Source organism: Sparus aurata, chromosome 5, assembly GCF_900880675.1.
Source record: "Sparus aurata chromosome 5, fSpaAur1.1, whole genome shotgun sequence".
Classification (NCBI taxonomy): Eukaryota; Metazoa; Chordata; class Actinopteri; order Spariformes; family Sparidae; genus Sparus; species Sparus aurata.
In genome coordinates this window covers 37,172,967-37,193,539 of record NC_044191.1, presented here as the reverse complement: position 1 = coordinate 37,193,539, position 20,573 = coordinate 37,172,967, and the positions used below count along the sequence as shown (strand labels likewise).

The 20,573-nt window shown below is 43.9% G+C and overlaps 1 protein-coding gene across 1 annotated transcript in view; it reads left to right on the top strand.

Moving 5' to 3' along the window:
- The window catches only part of grin1b (glutamate receptor, ionotropic, N-methyl D-aspartate 1b), a 55,911-nt gene extending 41,832 nt beyond the window's left edge, over positions 1-14,079 (top strand). Inside the window, 2 exon segments of the mRNA XM_030417934.1 lie at positions 3,316-3,414; positions 8,646-14,079. Coding sequence (XP_030273794.1) covers positions 3,316-3,414; positions 8,646-8,711 — 165 coding nt within the window. The 3' untranslated portion in view covers positions 8,712-14,079.
- Positions 14,080-20,573: the final 6,494 nt, after the last annotated feature.

Genomic DNA, 20,573 nt, shown 5'->3' with positions numbered 1-20,573 from the left:
TGAGGACGAACACAGAACATCACTGCAGTCAGAACTGAACCAAAGTGAACAGGATGGAAATGTTAAAGACATAAAGTTAAACACTGACAACATGTAGTTCTTAAAAATGAAGAAAACATAAATAAGTCAGTTCGTTCAAAGTCATTTATCAAAGTTTCCTGTTGAATATTAATGAGCAGAGCTGATGACCTCACACAGCAGACCAACCAATAAAATCACAGACGGCTCTGTGTGAAGGAGACTCTCACAGAGAGACAGGAGGTCTGAGTCCTGATGCGATGACCATACGGACACATGACTGGATGACATCATGTGTCATGTCAACAGATGAGTCATGACATCACAGATGGAGCACCAGAACAAAACATGGCGCCGCCCAGTGACAGACACATCAACAGCTGACAGTTACACTGATTCATCTGCTGATTATTTCCCTCAAATAGAACAAAATGTGAGATGAAGAACAACTGAAATCTGTCATCAATACTGATATTATCATTATTATTATTAATATAACTGAGGTCCATCAAACGTCTGCAGTCTGCGGGGATTCAGAACCACCTCTCAGCAGGGACGTGATGCTGTGGTGGCATCAGAGTGTTTCTGCAGCTAACAGGAGGAATGTGCTGATCAGAATAAGAGATATTATGATATATTGTATAACTGCAGGATCAGAGAGCAGAAACAGACGCCTGATCTGTTTATTAACGTCCACAGTGACTCTCATCATATCAAACATGATCTGCAGAAGAAGAAAGCTGCTCTGCATCCGTCACTCACACTCTTTGTTCCAGATGTTGTGCAGCAACTTCAGTCAAACACATTAATAATCATCACTTCACTGCTGGATTAGCACTTCAAACACTAGCCGCTAAAGGCTAACAGCTAGCGGAGGATGATTAGCACTTCAAACAGCTGAGAGAGGAAAGCAGCAGCAGAACATGTAAACTGTATTTAGAGTCACAGACACATGACGAGGTGGAACCTTCAGCCTCCAGGAGCCCTGCCAGAGGAAGTGTCGTTTACAGGATTACATCCAGTAACAGACTACAATAAAGAGCATATAAATAATTCATCAGGCTTTTATTTTCCATTGCATTGCTGCTAGAATCCTGCAGCCCAAAACTGATTTTCACCGCAGAACTGCAGACGAGCTCTTTATTATGAATTTTTAATCCCTGGAGGTTTAATATTTGAAAACTGTCCTCAAGCTGAGAAAAGTGATTTAGGAATCTGTGATCATGACGTAAAGTCTTTGGGCCGAGGGGGGAAACTCTACTGCACATGTTTCCCTCATTGGACCTTATTTGAGACTTTATTGACTTTTGAATTGATCTTTTAAACTGACAAACATCACGTGTGTGATTCATGACACAGTTCAAACATGATCAATACTGTGTCTGTCTCTCTTCAGTCACTACAGACAAAGCTTTGATCAATGAGGTCGATGAGGGGAACAGGAAGGGGCGGGGCTTCAGCTTTCTATGGGCTGTACAACCAGGAAGTAAACATGGAAGCCAGAAAACTTCTCTGGCATATGTGCCAGGCAGGCGATTCTCATTGGATCTGTGCACATCAAATATCTACCAGCTTGCTAGCAACCATTAGCATCAGACTTGTTAGCATGCTATATTTTCTTTATGTTTTTTGTTAACTTTAGCTTCAGTTTGTTCTTTAGGTGTATGGATGAGTGTCAGTACAGTAGAATACAGTAGATGTAATGCATCACTGAAGGTTTGAGAAGGGTGAAGCTAACAGCTACCAGCTAACAGTGTGAATGGTCAGAGGACAGTGTTCATGGTGTTATTGATATGTTACTGACTGATACTCAGATCAAAGTCTTCCACTGTCTGTTGATGAAACGATGTAATCTTAATCATGATCGATGTGTTTTATTGATTTTGTTTTCCATTTCAAACTTAATGTGTCGACAGTTTTTCACGGATCCAAACAGGGGCTTTGTCAGAAATGTACCTTAAAAATATGTTTTTCTGTTGTTTTCATACAAACTATATTTACTGTAAGTGTATCTTCTCATCATCAAATCTCATGAGAGAGTCAAACCAACGAATGTAATACGCTCAGGCTGACATGGTGCATCACATCATGGCAGCTCTCGTGTCATTAAGTTTACTCTTCACCTCCTCTGACCTACATGTGTACCTGCAGAGACCGCATGGTCAGTCACTGCAGCTTGAAACGCTGACATGTTCATAGAATCAGCTCATTTCAATGAGATCACTGCAGTCAGACAGATACAGGACCAGGCACAGGTGCAGGTGCAGATACAGGTCCAGGACCAGGTCCAGGTACAGGTGCAGGTGCAGGTGCAGATACAGGTCCAGGTGCAGGTACAGGTGCAGGTGCAGATACAGGACCAGGTACAGGTGCAGGTGCAGATACAGGTGCAGGTGCAGATACAGGACCAGGTACAGGTGCAGGTGCAGATACAGGACCAGGTACAGGTACAGGTGCAGATACAGGTACAGGACCAGGTCCAGGACCAGGTCCAGGACCAGGTCCAGGTACAGGTCCAGGTACAGGTACAGGTGCAGATACAGGTACAGGACCAGGTCCAGGACCAGGTCCAGGACCAGGTCCAGGACCAGGTCCAGGTACAGGTGCAGGTGCAGGTGCAGATACAGGTCCAGGTGCAGGTGTAGGTGCAGATACAGGTCCAGGTGCAGGTGCAGGTACAGATACAGGTACAGGTACAGGTACAGGTACAGGTCCAGGTCCAGGTGCAGATGCAGATACAGGACCAGGTACAGGTGTACTGATGAACCTTCAGACATGTTGGTTGAAATCTTTTTAATGAGATTTGTTGACAGGAAGTAGAATACGTAATGACAGCAGACGTATCTTCAGTACTGACAGGACTGTGTTCACTGTGAAGGTCAAAGGTCACATCATCCCGCCCCCCCTCCTGTTCTCTGTTCATCTCACACTCAGGCCTGAGGACATTATAGCAGCACAGTGTTGGTATAATGATCTCATGTGCCCTCCACAGAATGTTTTTATTTATTTGTTTGTTTATTTTCTTTGCTGTGTGTGATGACTTCCTGTTGACTTCCTGTTGACTTCCTGTTGTGTTCCTCGTGGTTGATTTACCTGCTGCTGTGTGTTTGTGGCTCTGAAACATCACCTCATCTGACAGAAGGACACACACACACACAGACATACAAACACACACACACACAGACACACACACACACACACACAGACACACAGGTGTGTGTGTTGTGTAGCAGGGTAGCTGACGTGTCTCTGCTGTGTGTTAATGTGTGTGTGAACCTATCGTATCATTTATTTTAGGATAGGAAAAGTAGAGCAGAGCCCGAGTCCAAAACCTCTTTTAGGTCCATCACTTCGGCCTCCGACCTCAAACGCCGTAGGGCCTCCGGGGACGCCACGGTAAGGAGATGAAGACCTCCTCCTCCTCCTCCTGTCCTCCTCTCACCCTCCACCTCTCTTCAGTTTCATATTTATGTCATTCCTTTATCTCTCCTCCTCCCCCCTCTCCTCTCCTCTCTCCTCTCCTCTCCTCTCTCCTCCCCCCTCTCCTCTCCTCTCTCCTCCCCCCTCTCCTCTCCTCTCTCCTCTCCTCTCCTCTCTCCTCCCCTCTCTCCTCCCCCCTCTCCTCTCCTCTCTCCTCTCCTCTCCTCTCCTCTCTCCTCTTCTCTCTCCTCTCTCCTCTCTCCTCTCTCCTCCCTCATTTCACACATTTTTCTTCCATTAAAATCATTTTTTGGTTTGTCCTCTCATCTCATCTCATCCTCAGCACCATCATCTCCTTGCTGACTCATCATGGCTGCCGGTCTGTCAGTCAGCCATCTTTATCTGGCCGCCTCCATCGGCTCATGTGTCCCTCAGACAGACAGACAGACGAGAGGAGACAGATGAAGACAGACAGTGTCCGGTCCAATGCGTCCAGTCAGGTCAGGGCTCCCGGGTTTGATTTCTGACACCGAGTCGTCCTCTTGCAAAGGAGAAGTGAAGAGGGTCAGACTGTGTGGTCTCTGTCGTCCTCTCACCTTCCTCTCTGTCTGTGTCCTGCTGGTTGTCTGCGTCCTGTCTGTCTCCTGTCTGTCTCTGCTTCCTGTCTGTCTCCTGTCTCCTGTCTGTCTCTGCTTCCTGTCTGTCTCCTGTCTCCTGTCTGTCTCCTGTCTGTCTCTGTCTCCTGTCTCCTGTCTGTCTCTGTCTCCTGTCTCCTGTCTGTCTCTGCTTCCTGTCTGTCTCCTGTCTCCTGTCTGTCTCTGCTTCCTGTCTGTCTCCTGTCTCCTGTCCTGTCTCCTGTCTGTCTCTGTCTCCTGTCTCCTGTCTGTCTCTGTCTCCTGTCTCCTGTCTGTCTCTGCTTCCTGTCTGTCTCTGTCTCCTGTCTGTCTCTGCTTCCTGTCTGTCTCTGTCTCCTGTCTCCTGTCTGTCTCTGCTTCCTGTCTGTCTCCTGTCTCCTGTCTCCTGTCTGTCTCTGCTTCCTGTCTGTCTCTGTCTCCTGTCTCCTGTCTGTCTCCTGTCTGTCTCTGTCTCCTGTCTCCTGTCTGTCTCCTGTCTGTCTCTGCTTCCTGTCTGTCTCTGTCTCCTGTCTGTCTCTGCTTCCTGTCTGTCTCTGTCTCCTGTCTGTCTCTGTCTCCTGTCTCCTGTCTGTCTCTGCTTCCTGTCTGTCTCTGTCTCCTGTCTCCTGTCTGTCTCCTGTCTGTCTCTGCTTCCTGTCTGTCTCTGCTTCCTGTCTGTCTCTGTCTCCTGTCTCCTGTCTGTCTCCTGTGTGTCTCTGCTTCCTGTCTGTCTCTGTCTCCTGTCTGTCTCCTGTCTGTCTCCTGTCTGTCTCTGTCTCCTGTCTGTCTCTGCTTCCTGTCTGTCTCTGTCTCCTGTCTCCTGTCTGTCTCTGCTTCCTGTCTGTCTCCTGTCTGTCTCTGTCTCCTGTCTCCTGTCTGTCTCTGTCTCTGCTTCCTGTCTGTCTCTGCTTCCTGTCTGTCTCTGTCTCCTGTCTGTCTGTGCGTCCTGTCTGTCTCTGTCTCCTGTCTGTCTCTGTCTCCTGTCTGTCTCTGCTTCCTGTCTGTCTCCTGTCTCCTGTCTGTCTCTGTCTCCTGTCTGTCTCTGCTTCCTGTCTGTCTCTGCTTCCTGTCTGTCTCTGTCTCCTGTCTGTCTGTGCGTCCTGTCTGTCTCTGTCTCCTGTCTGTCTCTGTCTCTGCTTCCTGTCTGTCTCTGCTTCCTGTCTGTCTCCTGTCTGTCTCTGCTTCCTGTCTGTCTCCTGTCTCCTGTCTGTCTCTGTCTCCTGTCTGTCTCTGTCTCTGCTTCCTGTCTGTCTCTGCTTCCTGTCTGTCTCCTGTCTGTCTCTGCTTCCTGTCTGTCTCTGTCTCCTGTCTGTCTCTGTCTCTGCTTCCTGTCTGTCTCTGCTTCCTGTCTGTCTCCTGTCTGTCTCTGTCTCCTGTCTGTCTCTGCTTCCTGTCTGTCTCTGCTTCCTGTCTGTCTCTGTCTCCTGTCTGTCTGTGCGTCCTGTCTGTCTCTGTCTCCTGTCTGTCTCTGTCTCCTGTCTGTCTCTGCTTCCTGTCTGTCTCTGCTTCCTGTCTGTCTCTGTCTCCTGTCTGTCTCTGTCTCCTGTCTGTCTCTGCTTCCTGTCTGTCTCTGCTTCCTGTCTGTCTCTGTCTCCTGTCTGTCTGTCTCCTGTCTGTCTGTCTCCTGTCTGTCTCTGCTTCCTGTCTGTCTCTGTCTCCTGTCTGTCTCTGTCTCCTGTCTGTCTCTGCTTCCTGTCTGTCTCTGTCTCCTGTCTGTCTCTGCTTCCTGTCTGTCTCCTGTCTCCTGTCTGTCTCAGTCTCCTGTCTCCTGTCTGTCTCTGCTTCCTGTCTGTCTCTGCTTCCTGTCTGTCTCTGCTTCCTGTCTGTCTCTGTCTCCTGTCTGTCTGTGCGTCCTGTCTGTCTCTGCTTCCTGTCTGTCTCTGTCTCCTGTCTGTCTGTGCGTCCTGTCTGTCCCTCCCTTTTCTCCTCTCCTGTCATCTTTCTGTCCCTTCATCTCGCCTTGGTCACTGTTCCACATCTTTTCAGAGAGCTGTTCTGCAGGACGGCTGCACACGCTCACCTTCCTCCTCTAACTCGTCTCAGTTTCAGCGAGGCGACACTTTCAGGAGCTGCAGAACTGAAGCTGTCAGAGACGATGATGTTTCTTCTCCCTCGGCTAATCAATAACTGTTTTCACAGCTCTGCTCATCCCACAGGAGCGTCTGCCGGAGTCCAGAATTCTGACTCCATTAAAGATCTGTAACTCCTGATCATTTCAGTGGTCAGTGTTCTGGTTCTGACCCGTCCACCTGCAACTCTTTTTTTCTCCTTTCAGCTTCAATTTGGCAGAAATATGTTTGTTTGGAGTCTTTGAGCTTCAGACAGTTTGAGAAAATCTTTGCTGCACTGAAGCTGATCTGAAATGTGCCAAATCTTCTTCTAAATCCACAGCAGTCGGCCATTTTGCACCCCATCTCTCTCCTGGTATCCTGGTTATTTAACATGAAGGGAGTGAACATGGAGCAGGAGTGTGTTCCTCAGGGACCAGACTGTCCGTCACTGAACGCTCACACTCTTACATGAGCGCTGGGTGACGGGCGGCGTGCTGCGCTGATGCTCAGACTCTGACTCATTCCTCTTTGTGATCATCTGTCTTTATTTTCTATATGAGTGTTTTCCTCTCTTGGTGGATTTGAATGGTGTCCAGACTACATGCTGTGCTACACACACACTGCCTCTGTCCTCCTCTGCAAGCACGACCGACCTGTAGACTGAAACACAACCACACTACTTCCTGTGCACACGGGAACCAATCAGCAGCAGCAGCTTCAGTTGGTGTGGCCGACTTAATATCACTGGTTCTGTTCTGTGTGAAAGGAGCCTGTTAGGTCCAGAACTATTCTGCTACAGTCGTGTTCTCATGTATCACGGGTCAGGATCCACATGCTGGTTTCATGTTGGTGAACTGTTAAAGTCAAAGGTTTGTACAGAGGCTAATAAACAGAAGCTAACAGAAAATGAGGCTAATAAACAGAAGCTAACAGAAAATGAGGCTAATAAACAGAAGCTAACAGAAAACTGACAAAAAATGTTTATTTACTGATTCAGATGAAACTAGATCAGATCTTCAGGATAAAATGGTGATTTATGTAGTTTTCTCTACGTGTTGCTTAGCTTGTTAGCTCAGTTAGCTGTGCAGCTAGGTAGCCCAGTTAGCAGCTACAGTCCCAGTAGTCATCTAACTGGGAGAGGTGTTTGGCTGTGGACCACCAGGAACAGGAGGTTTTCAGCTAATAGGACTTCTGACTGCATGGCTAACTGAGCTAACTAGCTAACAGCAGTTAATGTTAGCGTTAGTGGCAGTTAACACCATCTGTCCATCAGGAAACTCTGGTGGGAAAACCAGAAACAGTTTCTCTGTTAAATCTGATCCAGATCAGAGTCAAGGTCCAGTAAACCACCTGAGAGACAGGTAGACAGACTGAGCGGTCTGTGGGCGTGTCCCTGTGATCTGTGGGTGTGGTCGTGCAGCTGATGGGCGTGTCTCGGTAGTTTGTGGGCGTGGTGAATAATAAATGAGTTGAAGTAGAAGCAACGAGCCGGCGTTGTGCTCACTGGGATTATTTCAACATTACGTTACATCATCATCTGAAACATCGTCACGTTTAAGACGCTGTGACATTATGTGACAGAAAACAAGCGAGATCATAACAGGCGCCCTTTAATAATGTCACGAGAAAATAACGACTCCAATAATTAATCCATCATCAGAATAATCAATTGGTTTTCTGTCGATCGGATCATATTTTTAGATAAAGTCAACAGATTGCTGGAACTAGTTCTTGATGAACAACATCGTATCCATCCGCCCTGGACGTCCGTGCAGTGTGTCTGTTACAGTCCCGGTTGCCAGGTTCAGTTTTGGTCTGGCACTAAACCTGGCGACCTGCAGGGCGACACATCCTGTGACATAAGACACGCTGTTCAGGGCGGGTTCACTGCGGCGCTGCAGGTTTGCAGATCAGTTCCACATCGTGTTATTATTTCTGTTATTTCTAGTTCAGAACTAAAGAGTCGGTCGTTCGTTCTCTCACTTGCGAAACATACATGTCTGTTGCTATGGTAACCAGGCGGGGAAGAAAAAAGAGACATTTGGACCAACAGAACTAAAGGAGGGCGGGCCGGAGCTGAACCTGCTGAACATTATTTTGAAAAGTCCCGGTGAAATTAGCGCGCTGTTGTTCCTCCTCGTCATGTTCGTTAACACTGTGCACATTTTACTACTAATGATGTTTTGATTACTGAAAATCACCTCCATAAACTTTTAATTAACACAATTTACTTTTAATTAATTCACATGAGTAGTAATATTACAGTATATTACAGTATATTACAGTATATTACAGAATAGACTCTGTATGTTTATTTGCTGCATGTTTGGTCGTATGAGTCTTAATTTTTTAAATGTGTTTTAAGAGAAAAAAATAACAATTTCAATTGATAAATCATAAACAACATGAAGCTCAATCAGACGTCGGCCATCTTGGCTCCAAGCCTCAGTGTGTTGGATTAATGTGTGTGTGTGTTTGCTCTCTCTCTCTCTCTCTCTCTCTCTCTCTCTCTCTCTCTCTCTCTTTCTGTCCCTCCCTGTAGCCGTACCCGACTGACATCACCGGCCAGCTCAACCTATCAGATCCCTCCGTCAGCACCGTGGTCTGAGAGAGAGAGAGAGAGAGAGAGAGCTTCACTGCTGCTGCTGAGCCACACACACACACACACACACACACAAACTGACCCTCTGGACACATTAAACACACACACGACAGACTGGGCGTCCTGTGGGACAGGAAGGAGAAATGACAACATCACACTGTGCCAACACACACACACACACACACACACACACACACACACACACACACACTCACACACACACTCTCTCTTTACAGTCTGTTTATAAATCACACCATCTGTTGTACAAAACACACACACACACACACACACACACACACACACACTCTCGCCTTGCTCTCCACTTGTAGCTGTCTCAAACCAGAGGGTCTTTTATTTTGAAAGAACTGTTTTGTCTGTAATGTTGTACAGATGATTCTATTTCCTGTCCGTCACACTGATTGATCGCACTGACTCATCAATACACTCGATCAGTTGTTGAACACAAACTGGTTCATGTTGCCGGAAACACAAACTCCTGAAACACACACTGGACCTGTCGATCAATCAGGGACCTGCCGATCAATCAGGGACCTGCCGATCAATCAGGGACCTGTCGATCAATCAGGGATCCAGATGATCCATCGACAGGTTCCTGATTGATCAATGAAGGACCTGTGAATAGATCCGGGACCCACCTGTCCAACACGGGACCTGTTGATTGATCGATCAGGGACCTTATCAGTGTTTAGAGTGTGGTAGGTGGGCGGAGCCTTTGGAACAGGAAGTGTCTTCAACACAGAACTGACGTCTCCTGGATCACTGAACCAGGATCTGTCACCGCTGAGGCTCATGGGTAATGAAGTCTTTCGAGGGGACAGTTTGGTTCAGTGATTCAGGAGTTTTGTTCAGTTTTTATGTTTCAGTGTTTTCACTGATTGAGATACGTTTATGTTTATTACATTTATTTATTGTATTTATCACTGACGTATTTATTCATGAATATTTCTTCTTCACTTTAATGACGGCTGAGGTGATGAAGGCCATGAACCTCAGCTGAAAGCTCCCAAAGAAATCAAACATCTGTTCTTATATTTTAACTTTATTTAACACCAACAAACACTCTGAAAGAACAAAATCTACTTTTATATTGAAATTACTTCATAAAGCCTTTTTGAGTCTCGAAAGAACAAAAACAAAACAAAGATCTCGACTCTGAAAAAGATTTTTGAATTCAGTTTAATAAAAAAACGATGATGATTAAAAACTAACGCATGTAAATCTGTAACAACTTCATCTTCTGTCACTCGCAGCATCGTGACTTCATTCTAAACCATTTTTATTCAACATTTCTGAAATGACATTAATATTTTGACAGAAACTTGTAACTTAACCCTGTGGTGAATTTATATTGACATTGACATATTTATATATTTGACACGATGCTCCAGAATCTTCTTCACACTGCCAGAAACATTTATTTTTATTTGATTCATTTATAAAATATATGCGATTATTGTGCAACATCAGCGTCTTTAAGCACTGTCAGCATCTTTAAAATGAGTTCACTGTGTTAAAAATCACTTCCTGAACCAGAGGCTCCACCCACTGTCCCCCTGACAGTCCCAGGGCATGATGGGACTTGTAGTCAGCACTCCACCTCCACTGTGTCTCTGCCGATGATGTCATTCTCTGTCTACCTCCACGATGCTGTAATCAACCTGCCAACAGTAACGATGTCCTGTGAGAACCTCGTAGCTCCTCACAGGCCGGCACACACCAGCCGCTGGAGTTAGGAGGTTTTCACGTTGTCTCTAAAGTTTAACGTCCGATACGAATGAAGTTGTTTTAGTAGAAAACACACGACAGCCCTGAGAACAACCGTCCACCTGTAGGAGCTTCAACTTTATTTTAAATTGTCGGAATTTTTTTTACTTTTGGTTTGTGTCGCCTGCAGAGACGAAACACTTCGTCTGCGTTCATGAAGCTTCACGTTCATCAGGAACGCTAACAATCACTGCAAGAACAGATCACTGTGGCTAATGCTCAGATAGCAGCTAAAGCTAACAGGCTAGTTACATCTGTGGATTTCCAACACAACTTACACTAATACTGATGCTAATGCTGATGCTGATGCTAATGCTAATGCTAATGCTAATATACCATATAAATCTTTACTTTTACTTCTTGGTGTACCTGAACTACTGCTAATGCTAACAATGCAGCTAATGCTAACAATGCAGCTAATGCTAACAATGCAGCTAATGCTATCGTGTCACATGGGGCTATAAACCTTAAAGACGCGATTAACCCTTTGATCACATAATACATGTTATTAATGACTTTATGAATCTGCAAAATCTTTTTTATTGATCCAATTTGTTTGTAAAGAGGCAAAAAATAAAACTGTTAATATTTGTCCAATCTAGAAAATCCAAAATATTTACATTTAAGATGACATCTTTAATAGAAGAAGAAAAAATAATGAATTTGTTATATTTTCTTTGACTAACTTATTAAACAGTTTGCTGTTTCTATTCTTAAGCAATGTAACAATAATAATAATAATAATAATAATAATGATAAAGTGTCATCAACAGTGTGTAAATAAAACATCATCACCTGATTGTCTAATCAAGATCATAAACTAAACTCATATAATTAATTGTTCTCTTAAGATGTTATTATATATTCTTCTTCATCTCTAATCTTTACTAATTATTTAATGATGATGATGTTGAACAGAATCAGAAACAGATTTAGGAGGAGGAGTTTGTCTTGGTGAATAAGATGCACACAGTGAGACAACAAACAATCAGTGACTATTATCTAAACAGCTGAACACAAACAGAGACGTGAGTGTGGGATGGTTGATAAATGAAGATGGAAGAGCTGCAGAGGAATGACAAGAAATAGATTAAAACATTAAAATAAAGGATAGTTAAAAATCACAAAAAGTTTACAAATTCTGTATTATTAAGATTCAAAGTTGTTGTTGTCCAACCAAGAAAATCCTAAAACGTGAAAGTTTAAGAAGCTGAATCGTCACTTTATTTTTTTTTTCTGTTGCAGTTTTTCTTTTAGAATCAAAAGTTTTACATTTCACTTCCAGTTAACCTGAATCTCTAGTTTCTACTGAAACAATGTAATAATAGTTATTATAATAATAATAATGATGCCGTCTGGTCACTTCCTGTGGACTTCACATTAAGAGCATTGATAAAACGAGACTCCTTTTCTGCTCCATAATTAAATGATGGTCAGACACTGATGTGACAACAGGGAACAGTGAACCAGACACCTGAGGGCTTTTATTTTGAAGTGAAGCTGCTCTCAGGTCAGATTATCAGCTGATTCAGCATCTCTGCAGGTGTTCTCAGGTGAAGGTCTGAGCCACAGATATTGATCAGATGTTTAGTGATCATTGATCTCAGCTGTGGTTGGTTGTTCTCAGTGACGTCGCCTCACTCACACATTCACACTGACGCTGTGTTAACGGGGAGCTGCACCAGCCGGGACTCACTTTCAACCTTCATCACATCATGAAGCTGCAGACGTTAAACGTGTTTGTGTCTTTACAACACTGAGAGTGAACGCCACAGGTCGTCTTCAGGAGACGCGTCACCTTTTATATTTCAGCTGCTCGTACAGAAACATCTGATGATCTGCAGCGAACACGAACAAACATCTGCAAACATCTAGATTAGAATGAAACCAGAAACAGAAGAAATACAGAACACTTTATTATATTTACAGACTTATTATATAAACATTATATAAACATATACATACCAACATGTGTAAAACTGGAGTCAGTGAGGAAAAAACAGCCTTGTTATTATAAAAGTGTTAAAATCAGATGTTTAATGGATCAGAGGTGACTCTCACAATAATTATTAAATGTGAATTGACTTCATGTTAAACTTGATGAACTCTTTAAATTGATCTTTTTTTAAATGGAGTTCTGTTCAGTCTGAGGAGAGACGGAGTATCTTCTCCTTTGAGGTTAGCTAACATTTATTTTGACAGGAACAGAAAACATTATCTTGTGATGATCTGAATTATTAAAATGTGAATAATGTTATAAATGCTGACTCAGCGTGAGCTCAGCTGGTCTTTGTTGTTGGTGCTGTTCTGTCTGTGAACAGTTTAATGGAAACAACAGATTTATGGAGGATCTGAAACAGATGAACTTTACGCCGCTCGCTGTCGGCCATGTTGTTCCATCATCACAAACTGCAGCCAGACATTCAAACCCAAAGGTCTTTATTTCAACATTCTGTTTGATGTGTCAAAGTCTCCAAATATCCAGACGGGTTGATAAAAAACAACCTTTGAGTCTTTGAGAATAATTAACTTTATTAGAACAGGATCATTGATCGAGGTTTCCAGTTCGATCTGAGGGAGTGTAGAACTTTTTGCAGTTTAGAGTTCTGATTGAAGAGAAGCAGGAAGTGACAACAGATGCTAATGCTAACGAGCTAACATTGCAGAGAGCAGACAGATGCAGAGGGGCCCTGAAGGCAACACCAGTGTGATGACATCATCCTGAGGCTGCGAGTTAAAGCTTAATATCTTTATTATTCATTTATTTCAGATGATTTTCTGCTGACATAAAAAATATCGACGTCACAGTTGATTTAGTTTCATCAGAATCAGAAGAAACTTTATTTTCCATCGTCGTCAACAACAAGAATGAAAACACGATCGTCGTCTCCGGCTGTGCGTTACTTATTGATCACTGATGAACTCTGAACAGATTTTACATTCAAAACTGAATCAGCTGTTTGAAGGTTGATCCGAGCTGGTGCAGCTCACCCTGAACGCTACATTCTGATGTCATCATGTGACGTCATGCTGTGATGTCATGAAGTTTTGTTTTATCTTGTTTTTTGTTTTCCTTTGTTTTGGATGTAAAGCACTGAGTCTGATGATGATGATGATGATGATGATGATGTCGTCTCACTGCTGTCTGTATGCACTCTGTGTGAGCTGATCTGAGGTCAGTTTGTTGAACAGCTGCAGTTTCTCTGTGATGTTTTGGACTCTTGTGTCTCGTAAAGACTGAAACTGTAGAAGAAGAAGAAGAAGAGGACGTGTCCCTCCGTCTGTCCTCCGGCTGCGCTGCACTGTCGCCCTCTGCAGGATTGGACCTGGTGGTCTGAAGGTTTATTCTGCGTCTCTGATCATCACGTTTGTTGTCATGACGAAGCGTCTGAACCGGGGGACAGGAAGTGACACATGTCCTTTGAATCTTCTGCAGAGAAAAATGTTGATTTGGTTCAAATTATTATAAAATAGAATTAGGAAGCTGAAGTAAATGTTTAGTGAGCGCTGAGTGAACGTCTGTACAGCGTGTCATGATCGTCCACATGTATTCAGAGTGTCAGTAATAAAGCAACATTTACTGAGGTCACATGGAATCCCGTCTCATTCATCCAGTTTGTGTCAAAGAACATCAAATATTAAATATGGAAGTATAAAAAAGCAAAAAATAGAAACACTCAAGTAAAGTACAAGATCCTCAAACTGTACCTGAGTAAATGTACTTAGTTACATTCCACTGGATACTCAATAAGCTTCTAAAAGACGACCAGTGTTGTAAAAAGTATCCGACAGTCGTACTCCAGTGGAATTAAAGATGTGCTGTTAAAATATTACTTTGTAAAAGTGAAAGTAACTCGTGAAGAGTACTCGAGTAAAAGTCTTAAATGTACTTCAGTAAAGTAACTGATCCATATATTAACATGTGTATACTGTGAGTCAGCTGATCATCACAATCACTGATTAACAAGAAAATCCAGGTTCAAGGTGTTCTGGTTCTGTGCACACGGCCCGGCCATGAAGTCATTCTCTAATTTTTGATAAATATTATTATCAAGTACCTGGGAGTTCACCTGAACAATGAACTGGACTGGACTGATCACACTGCAGCTATATATAAGAAAGGTCAGAGCAGACTGTATCTGCTGAGGAAGCTCAGGTCCTTTGGAGTGCAGGGGACCTCCTGACCAGTGTTGTTTTTGGCAGCCATTTTAGATTTAGTCTTGGTCTTTTGGACTAAAATGTTTTTTAGTTTTAGTCAAATTTTAGTCATTTCTATATGTGATAGTTTTAGTCCAGTTTTAGTCGACGAAAACTCAAACAGGTTTTAGTCTAGTTTTAGTCAGTTTAAGTAAAAAAACAAAATAAAAGAAGAAGTATCTTTTATCAAATTAATTTAGGTCAATAAAAAGTTCTACAAGCTCACAATGTGTTGCAATGTGTTGAACTTGTGGATCTGCTATTTTCACAACTTATGTGTGACACTCTTGTATGATGAAGTAGGGCATCAATTCATGAAAAAACTGTTGAAATGTGTTGATTGTTTTTCTATACCTTGTGGTTTTGTACACTTAAATTGTTCAATAAGAAAAAAAAAAGTGACAAAGAATTTGTCTTCAAAATAAGAGTTTTACATTGCACCCTATTTGAGTTTAGAACTGGGATCTTAGCGGGGGACTTTTAATTTGAAAGTAGCGACCGTTACTAGCTTACTGCTACATCAGCAAGTAAACAACGAAGACAGAGACCGAGGAGACGCTGCATCTCCCGGGTCTCAGCGGCTGTCCAGGTGCTACACAAACATTAAGCAGAGATGTCATTCATTTTAAATGTCTGACAGACCACCCACTAACATTTACGTCCATTCTCGTCTCGTCAACGAAAACTCACACACGTCTCATCATGTTTTAGTCATCAAAGAGCCGTGTTTATCTCGTCACCGTCTCGTTATCGTCATGAAAAAAAGGGGCGTCAACGAAATAATTTCGTCATCGTCATCGTCGACGAAAACAACACTGCTCCTGACCGCTTTCTATGACTCTGTGGTGGCATCGGCCATTTTCTCTGGAGTAGTCTGCTGGAGCAGCAGCATCTCGGCAGCAGACAGGAGGAGACCTGATAAACTTGTCAAGAAGGCCAGCTCCATCCTGGGATGCCCTCTTGACCCAGTGCAGGTGATGGGAGAGAGCAGGATGATGGACAAGCTGTCATCACTGCTGGTGCAGGAGTCCAACCTGCAGGTGAAGGAGCAGTACCACAGGTCCAAGTGTGAAGGAGAGGTACTGTTGGAAAAATTATGCTTATATTATCAGTTTCTTGCATTGCATTGATATAATCTGCTTGTCTTCCTTTATATGTTTGTGGAAGTGTACCGAGCTCCTGGAAAAGTACTGTGAAGAAACACACTCACCCTCCGGCGGGACCACAAGGCCTCGAATGGCATCTTGTGTGAATAACTGATGGTGGACATCATAAGAATGTTTGTGTGAAGGATAGATGCTGAAGGCCGTAGGTCCGAAAGTGTGTACGTGTACTTCTCCATCATGCATAACAACTGTATGACTCATATGTACTGTCAAAGAGCCAATCATATACGCTTACGCCCTGTTGTAGGTGAATAAAAGATGCTTGGGGAGAGCAGCTCATTGGAACTCGGAAGCCCAGACTTTGTGTGCTGACTTCTGCTCTTCCCCTTTGCCTAGAAAGACAATCTCCGTGTCCGTGTCTCATTTCTTAACAGATTTAAACCCAACATTTCTTTGTGTTGTGACCCGGATCCCAATATACCCAGCTCTGCCAGAAGGAGGACGACACACCGAAGCCCGTCGACGGGCCAGGACCACAACAGGTGGCCTGAAGGAGGCGTCCCCTCCAACTGAACAGGGTTGGATTGACGGGATCCAGACTTTGAAACTAAGGAGACGGGACCGGAGAACTGAGGAAAAATCATATCACCTTCTCTTGTGAGTAAAAACACCCTACATTTAGAAACAGGATATTGCAAATTCCTAGGTAAAGTAAAATAGAAACAAAATTCAAATCAGTTTAAGTAGTATTTCTCTTTGAAGCAGCAGCATAGACTGAAACCTTATCGGTGTTACCGAACATCTATGGCCTGTTGAAGTAGAAGAGAACGCATAAAAAACACAACGCAGACCAGGGAAAAGCATTAAAAATAATGATCACTGAAACGAAAATTTGCATACAATGGGTGGGAAGAATTCTCGTAAAACTGTAGATGAAGACAGTACAGGTGATAAAAAGTATATGAAGCAATGGAATCCTCAAAGTGTCAAGTATCTAGATAAATGGAAATAGAAGTATGGATTTACAGGCCGCCTAAAAGTAAGAGAAATAGAGGATTTAATATCCCGCTTCGAGACCAGTCTCATCACCAAGCGAGGGAAAAAGCATGAAAAAAGAGCTGACGAGCTCCGCATAGCGCAAGGAAGGTTAACACAGTCTAAAGCCAGACAGGATAACCTTAAGAAGCAAAAGAAGGGAAAAAGGAAGCTAAGAAAAGCCAAATCCTTTTTGTGCGCAAAGAAGACAATGAGACAAACTGCAGGCAAGCGCCTGAACCTCCCCCTCCCCCATACGTGCCATTAGCTAATGCGCCTGTCGAACAAAACATTCCGGAGCCAGTTCCAGAGCCAGTTCCAGAGCCAGTTCCAGAGCCGAAACCAGCACCTGCAGCTAAGCCCTCCCATTTGTCCAACCGTCCGCCTCTGTACCCAAAGGTGCCATCTCCTAAAACTGTAGAAATTAGCAATAGGGGGGGCCCTAGTCACACTTTGCGACCAACAGACCTCCTCCACTTACCCAACAGATACACTCCCACGAACAGCCCGGCTGGAAGCCCCAGCCTGACTGTCAGAAATCAAAAAAGTAAACCACCAGGAAAAAAAATCTTCAAATATGATAGCTGAAGAGTGTTTCCCCAGATCCAAGTTGCCAATCCTCAGGCGGGGGGTGAGGGTCAGCCTCCAGTCCTGTACGTATTTCGTCCTTGGACCCTCGTGGAGGCCGCGAATGCTGTAGCCAGCATTCCTCCACCAGAGGATGATCCAGAGGAATGGATAAAATGTATGAGAGAGCTGATAGACTCCTACCGCCTGAATGGACAAGAAGCAGGGGAAGCTATGCAATCTTCATTGAAAATTAAATGGGGGAGGGTAAAGGGTAATTACACAGGGAGAAATGTGCTAATAGTGGTATAGAATTTAGTGAAAATAAAACTGATGCATACCAACAACAACTCAAACACGCTATTATGCATGGTTTACACCCAGATGTTGCAGGCTGGGTCCGCAAACATTTCATTGAATTTGACACCGCGGACATTCCTACCACTATGCAGTGGGTCCGCCATGCAACCAAACACTTAGACTCCAAGAATAAGAAAGGGAAAGGAGGAAAAGGAGCGAACACATTTTTCTATGATGACGAAGACTGTAATGCTTTCCTCAATGACAGCCCAGATTGTCACACAGTGGAAACGAAGGGGGATGATAACCTCAACAGGGAAGCCTGTCCTCGGGATGTTTTGGCAATTCTGACACATACTCAGCAGAGGCAATACACCCTCTTATCACCCTCGATGTCCTCCGTGATATGCAGACCTCTGCTCCTGATAATGAAAAACAGTATTGGGTCAAACAAGGCGCTGAAACAGACAAAACAGGACTGTATACACAGGCTAACAAACCTATTCTCCCTAAAAACTTGTACAAAGCTGCCGCCATTTTGAGTCATGGGCCTTGCCATGTCTCAACAGGAGGGATGACAGAATTCCTACTCAAAAAACTTTTGCAGATCATGTGTAATTTGCATAAAACACAACCCACAGGGCAATGTAAGACCAAAACGAGGGAAATTCCCAGAACCAACTGAACCTTTTCAAACTATGCACATGGATTTCATAGAACTAAACAGAAGCGGGCCATACAAATACTGTTTAGTACTAGTTGATGCATATTCAAAATGGGTTGAAATAATACCTTCAAAAGCTGCAGACTCACTGACAGTAGCAAAAGCATTGTGCAAAACAACTGTGCCACAGTATGGGATCCCCGAAGTGTTGTACAGTGATAATGGTGCACATTTTGTAAACCAAGTTGAAAGTCAAGTTGCAAAACACTTACAAATAAATCTAAAAAATCATTGTGCCTACCACCCTCAAAGTGCAGGTCTGGTAGAAAGAACAAATGGGACTGTCAAATCTCGGTTAAAGAAATGCATGGAAGAAACAAAGAGACCATGGCCTGACTGCTTAGATCTAGTGAAATTGTACATGAGAATCACTCCGACCGATAAAGGGTTAACCCCATACGAGATAGTTCATGGTAGAGCATTTAGACTCCCTGCTTTCTCAAAAGACCTTGAGGTGTCTGAGGAAGAGACAACATTGGCAGAGCACATGAGAAAACTGTTGGACCAAAAAGATGTTTCCAAAACAAATTTACTACCCTCTGATTCTCTTCCCCCTCCACAGGACAGCCAGAAAGTGAGGCCAGGGGACTACATATTCGTCAAAATCATCAAAAGAAAAATGTTGGTCCAGCCCACGGTGGGAGGGTCCATACCAGGTCCTGCTAACAACACCGACAGCAGTAAAGATTGCAGAAAGGACAACTTGGATCCACCTCAGCCACTGCAAACTGCAGCCTACCTCTGTCTCACCTGGATAGTGGGGAAGTCTGGGCTACAAAGGGGGCTCTGCTATATAGCGGCAGGGCCGTCTCAAACCCCAGTGAAGAAAAAACAACTGATCCCTGTCCTATTAGGATGACAGAGCAAGGTGATGCAGAATCGGATTGTTCTAGACTTGCTAACAGGATCACAAGGAGGAGTGTGTGCAGTTATTGGACAAACCTGCTGTACCTACATCCCTAACGGCATGACAAACGGAGGAGATATCTACCAAGCTCTGCAAAACCTGACCAATCTCCAAAGCTATGTGCTGGAGCAAACCCCCGGTGCTGATCCACTCCCGGACTGGATGACTGGATTCTTTAACGGCACCTGGTGGCAGGTTCTCCTAAAGGCATTGGTACCCGTGTTCATAGTCATGCTGTTGTTCCTCTGTTTTATCTCTTGTGTGATACCCTGTATACGATCGATGTTTGAGAAAATGGTTCAACAAAGTTTTGTGCAAATGCAATTATTATCCCAAAGGTATGAGTTTGTTAATCCTCAACCTTATGCTGATTCCTGAGTGTAAAAATGTTTTATGCCTCGTCTTTTTCCAATGAAGGTATTATCGAAAATGGCGACAAGAGATAATAACCTGACGAATTAAAAGTACGAGCAATAAAACTGATAAACAGGAGGGACATGTTGGAAAAATTATGCTTATATTATCAGTTTCTTGCTTTGCATTGATATAATCTGCTTGTCTTCCTTTATATGTTTGTGGAAGTGTACCGAGCTCCTGGAAAAGTACTGCGAAGAAACACACTCACCCTCCGGCGGGACCACAAGGCCTCGAATGGCATCTTGTGTGAATAACTGATGGTGGACATCATAAGAATGTTTGTGTGAAGGATAGATGCTGAAGGCCGTAGGTCCGAAAGTGTGTACATGTACTTCTCCATCATGCATAACAACTGTATGACTCATATGTACTGTCAAAGAGCCAATCATATACGCTTACGCCCTGTTGTAGGTGAATAAAAGATGCTTGGGGAGAGCAGCTCATGGGAACTCAGGAGCCCAGACTTTGTGTGCTGACTTCTGCTCTTCCCCTTTGCCTAGAAAGACAATCTCCGTGTCCGTGTCTCATTTCTTAACAGATTTAAACCCAACAGTACCACAGGTCCAAGTGTGAAGGAGAGGTACCACAGGTCCAAGTTTGTGAAGGAGAGGTACCACAGGTCCAAGTGTGAAGGAGAGGTACCACAGGTCCAAGTGTGAAGGAGAGGTACCACAGGTCCAAGTGTGAAGGAGAGGTACCGCAGGTCCAAGTGTGAAGGAGAGGTATCACAGGTCCAAGTGTGAAGGAGAGGTACCGCAGGTCCAAGTGTGAAGGAGAGGTACCACAGGTCCAAGTGTGAAGGAGAGGTATCACAGGTCCAAGTGTGAAGG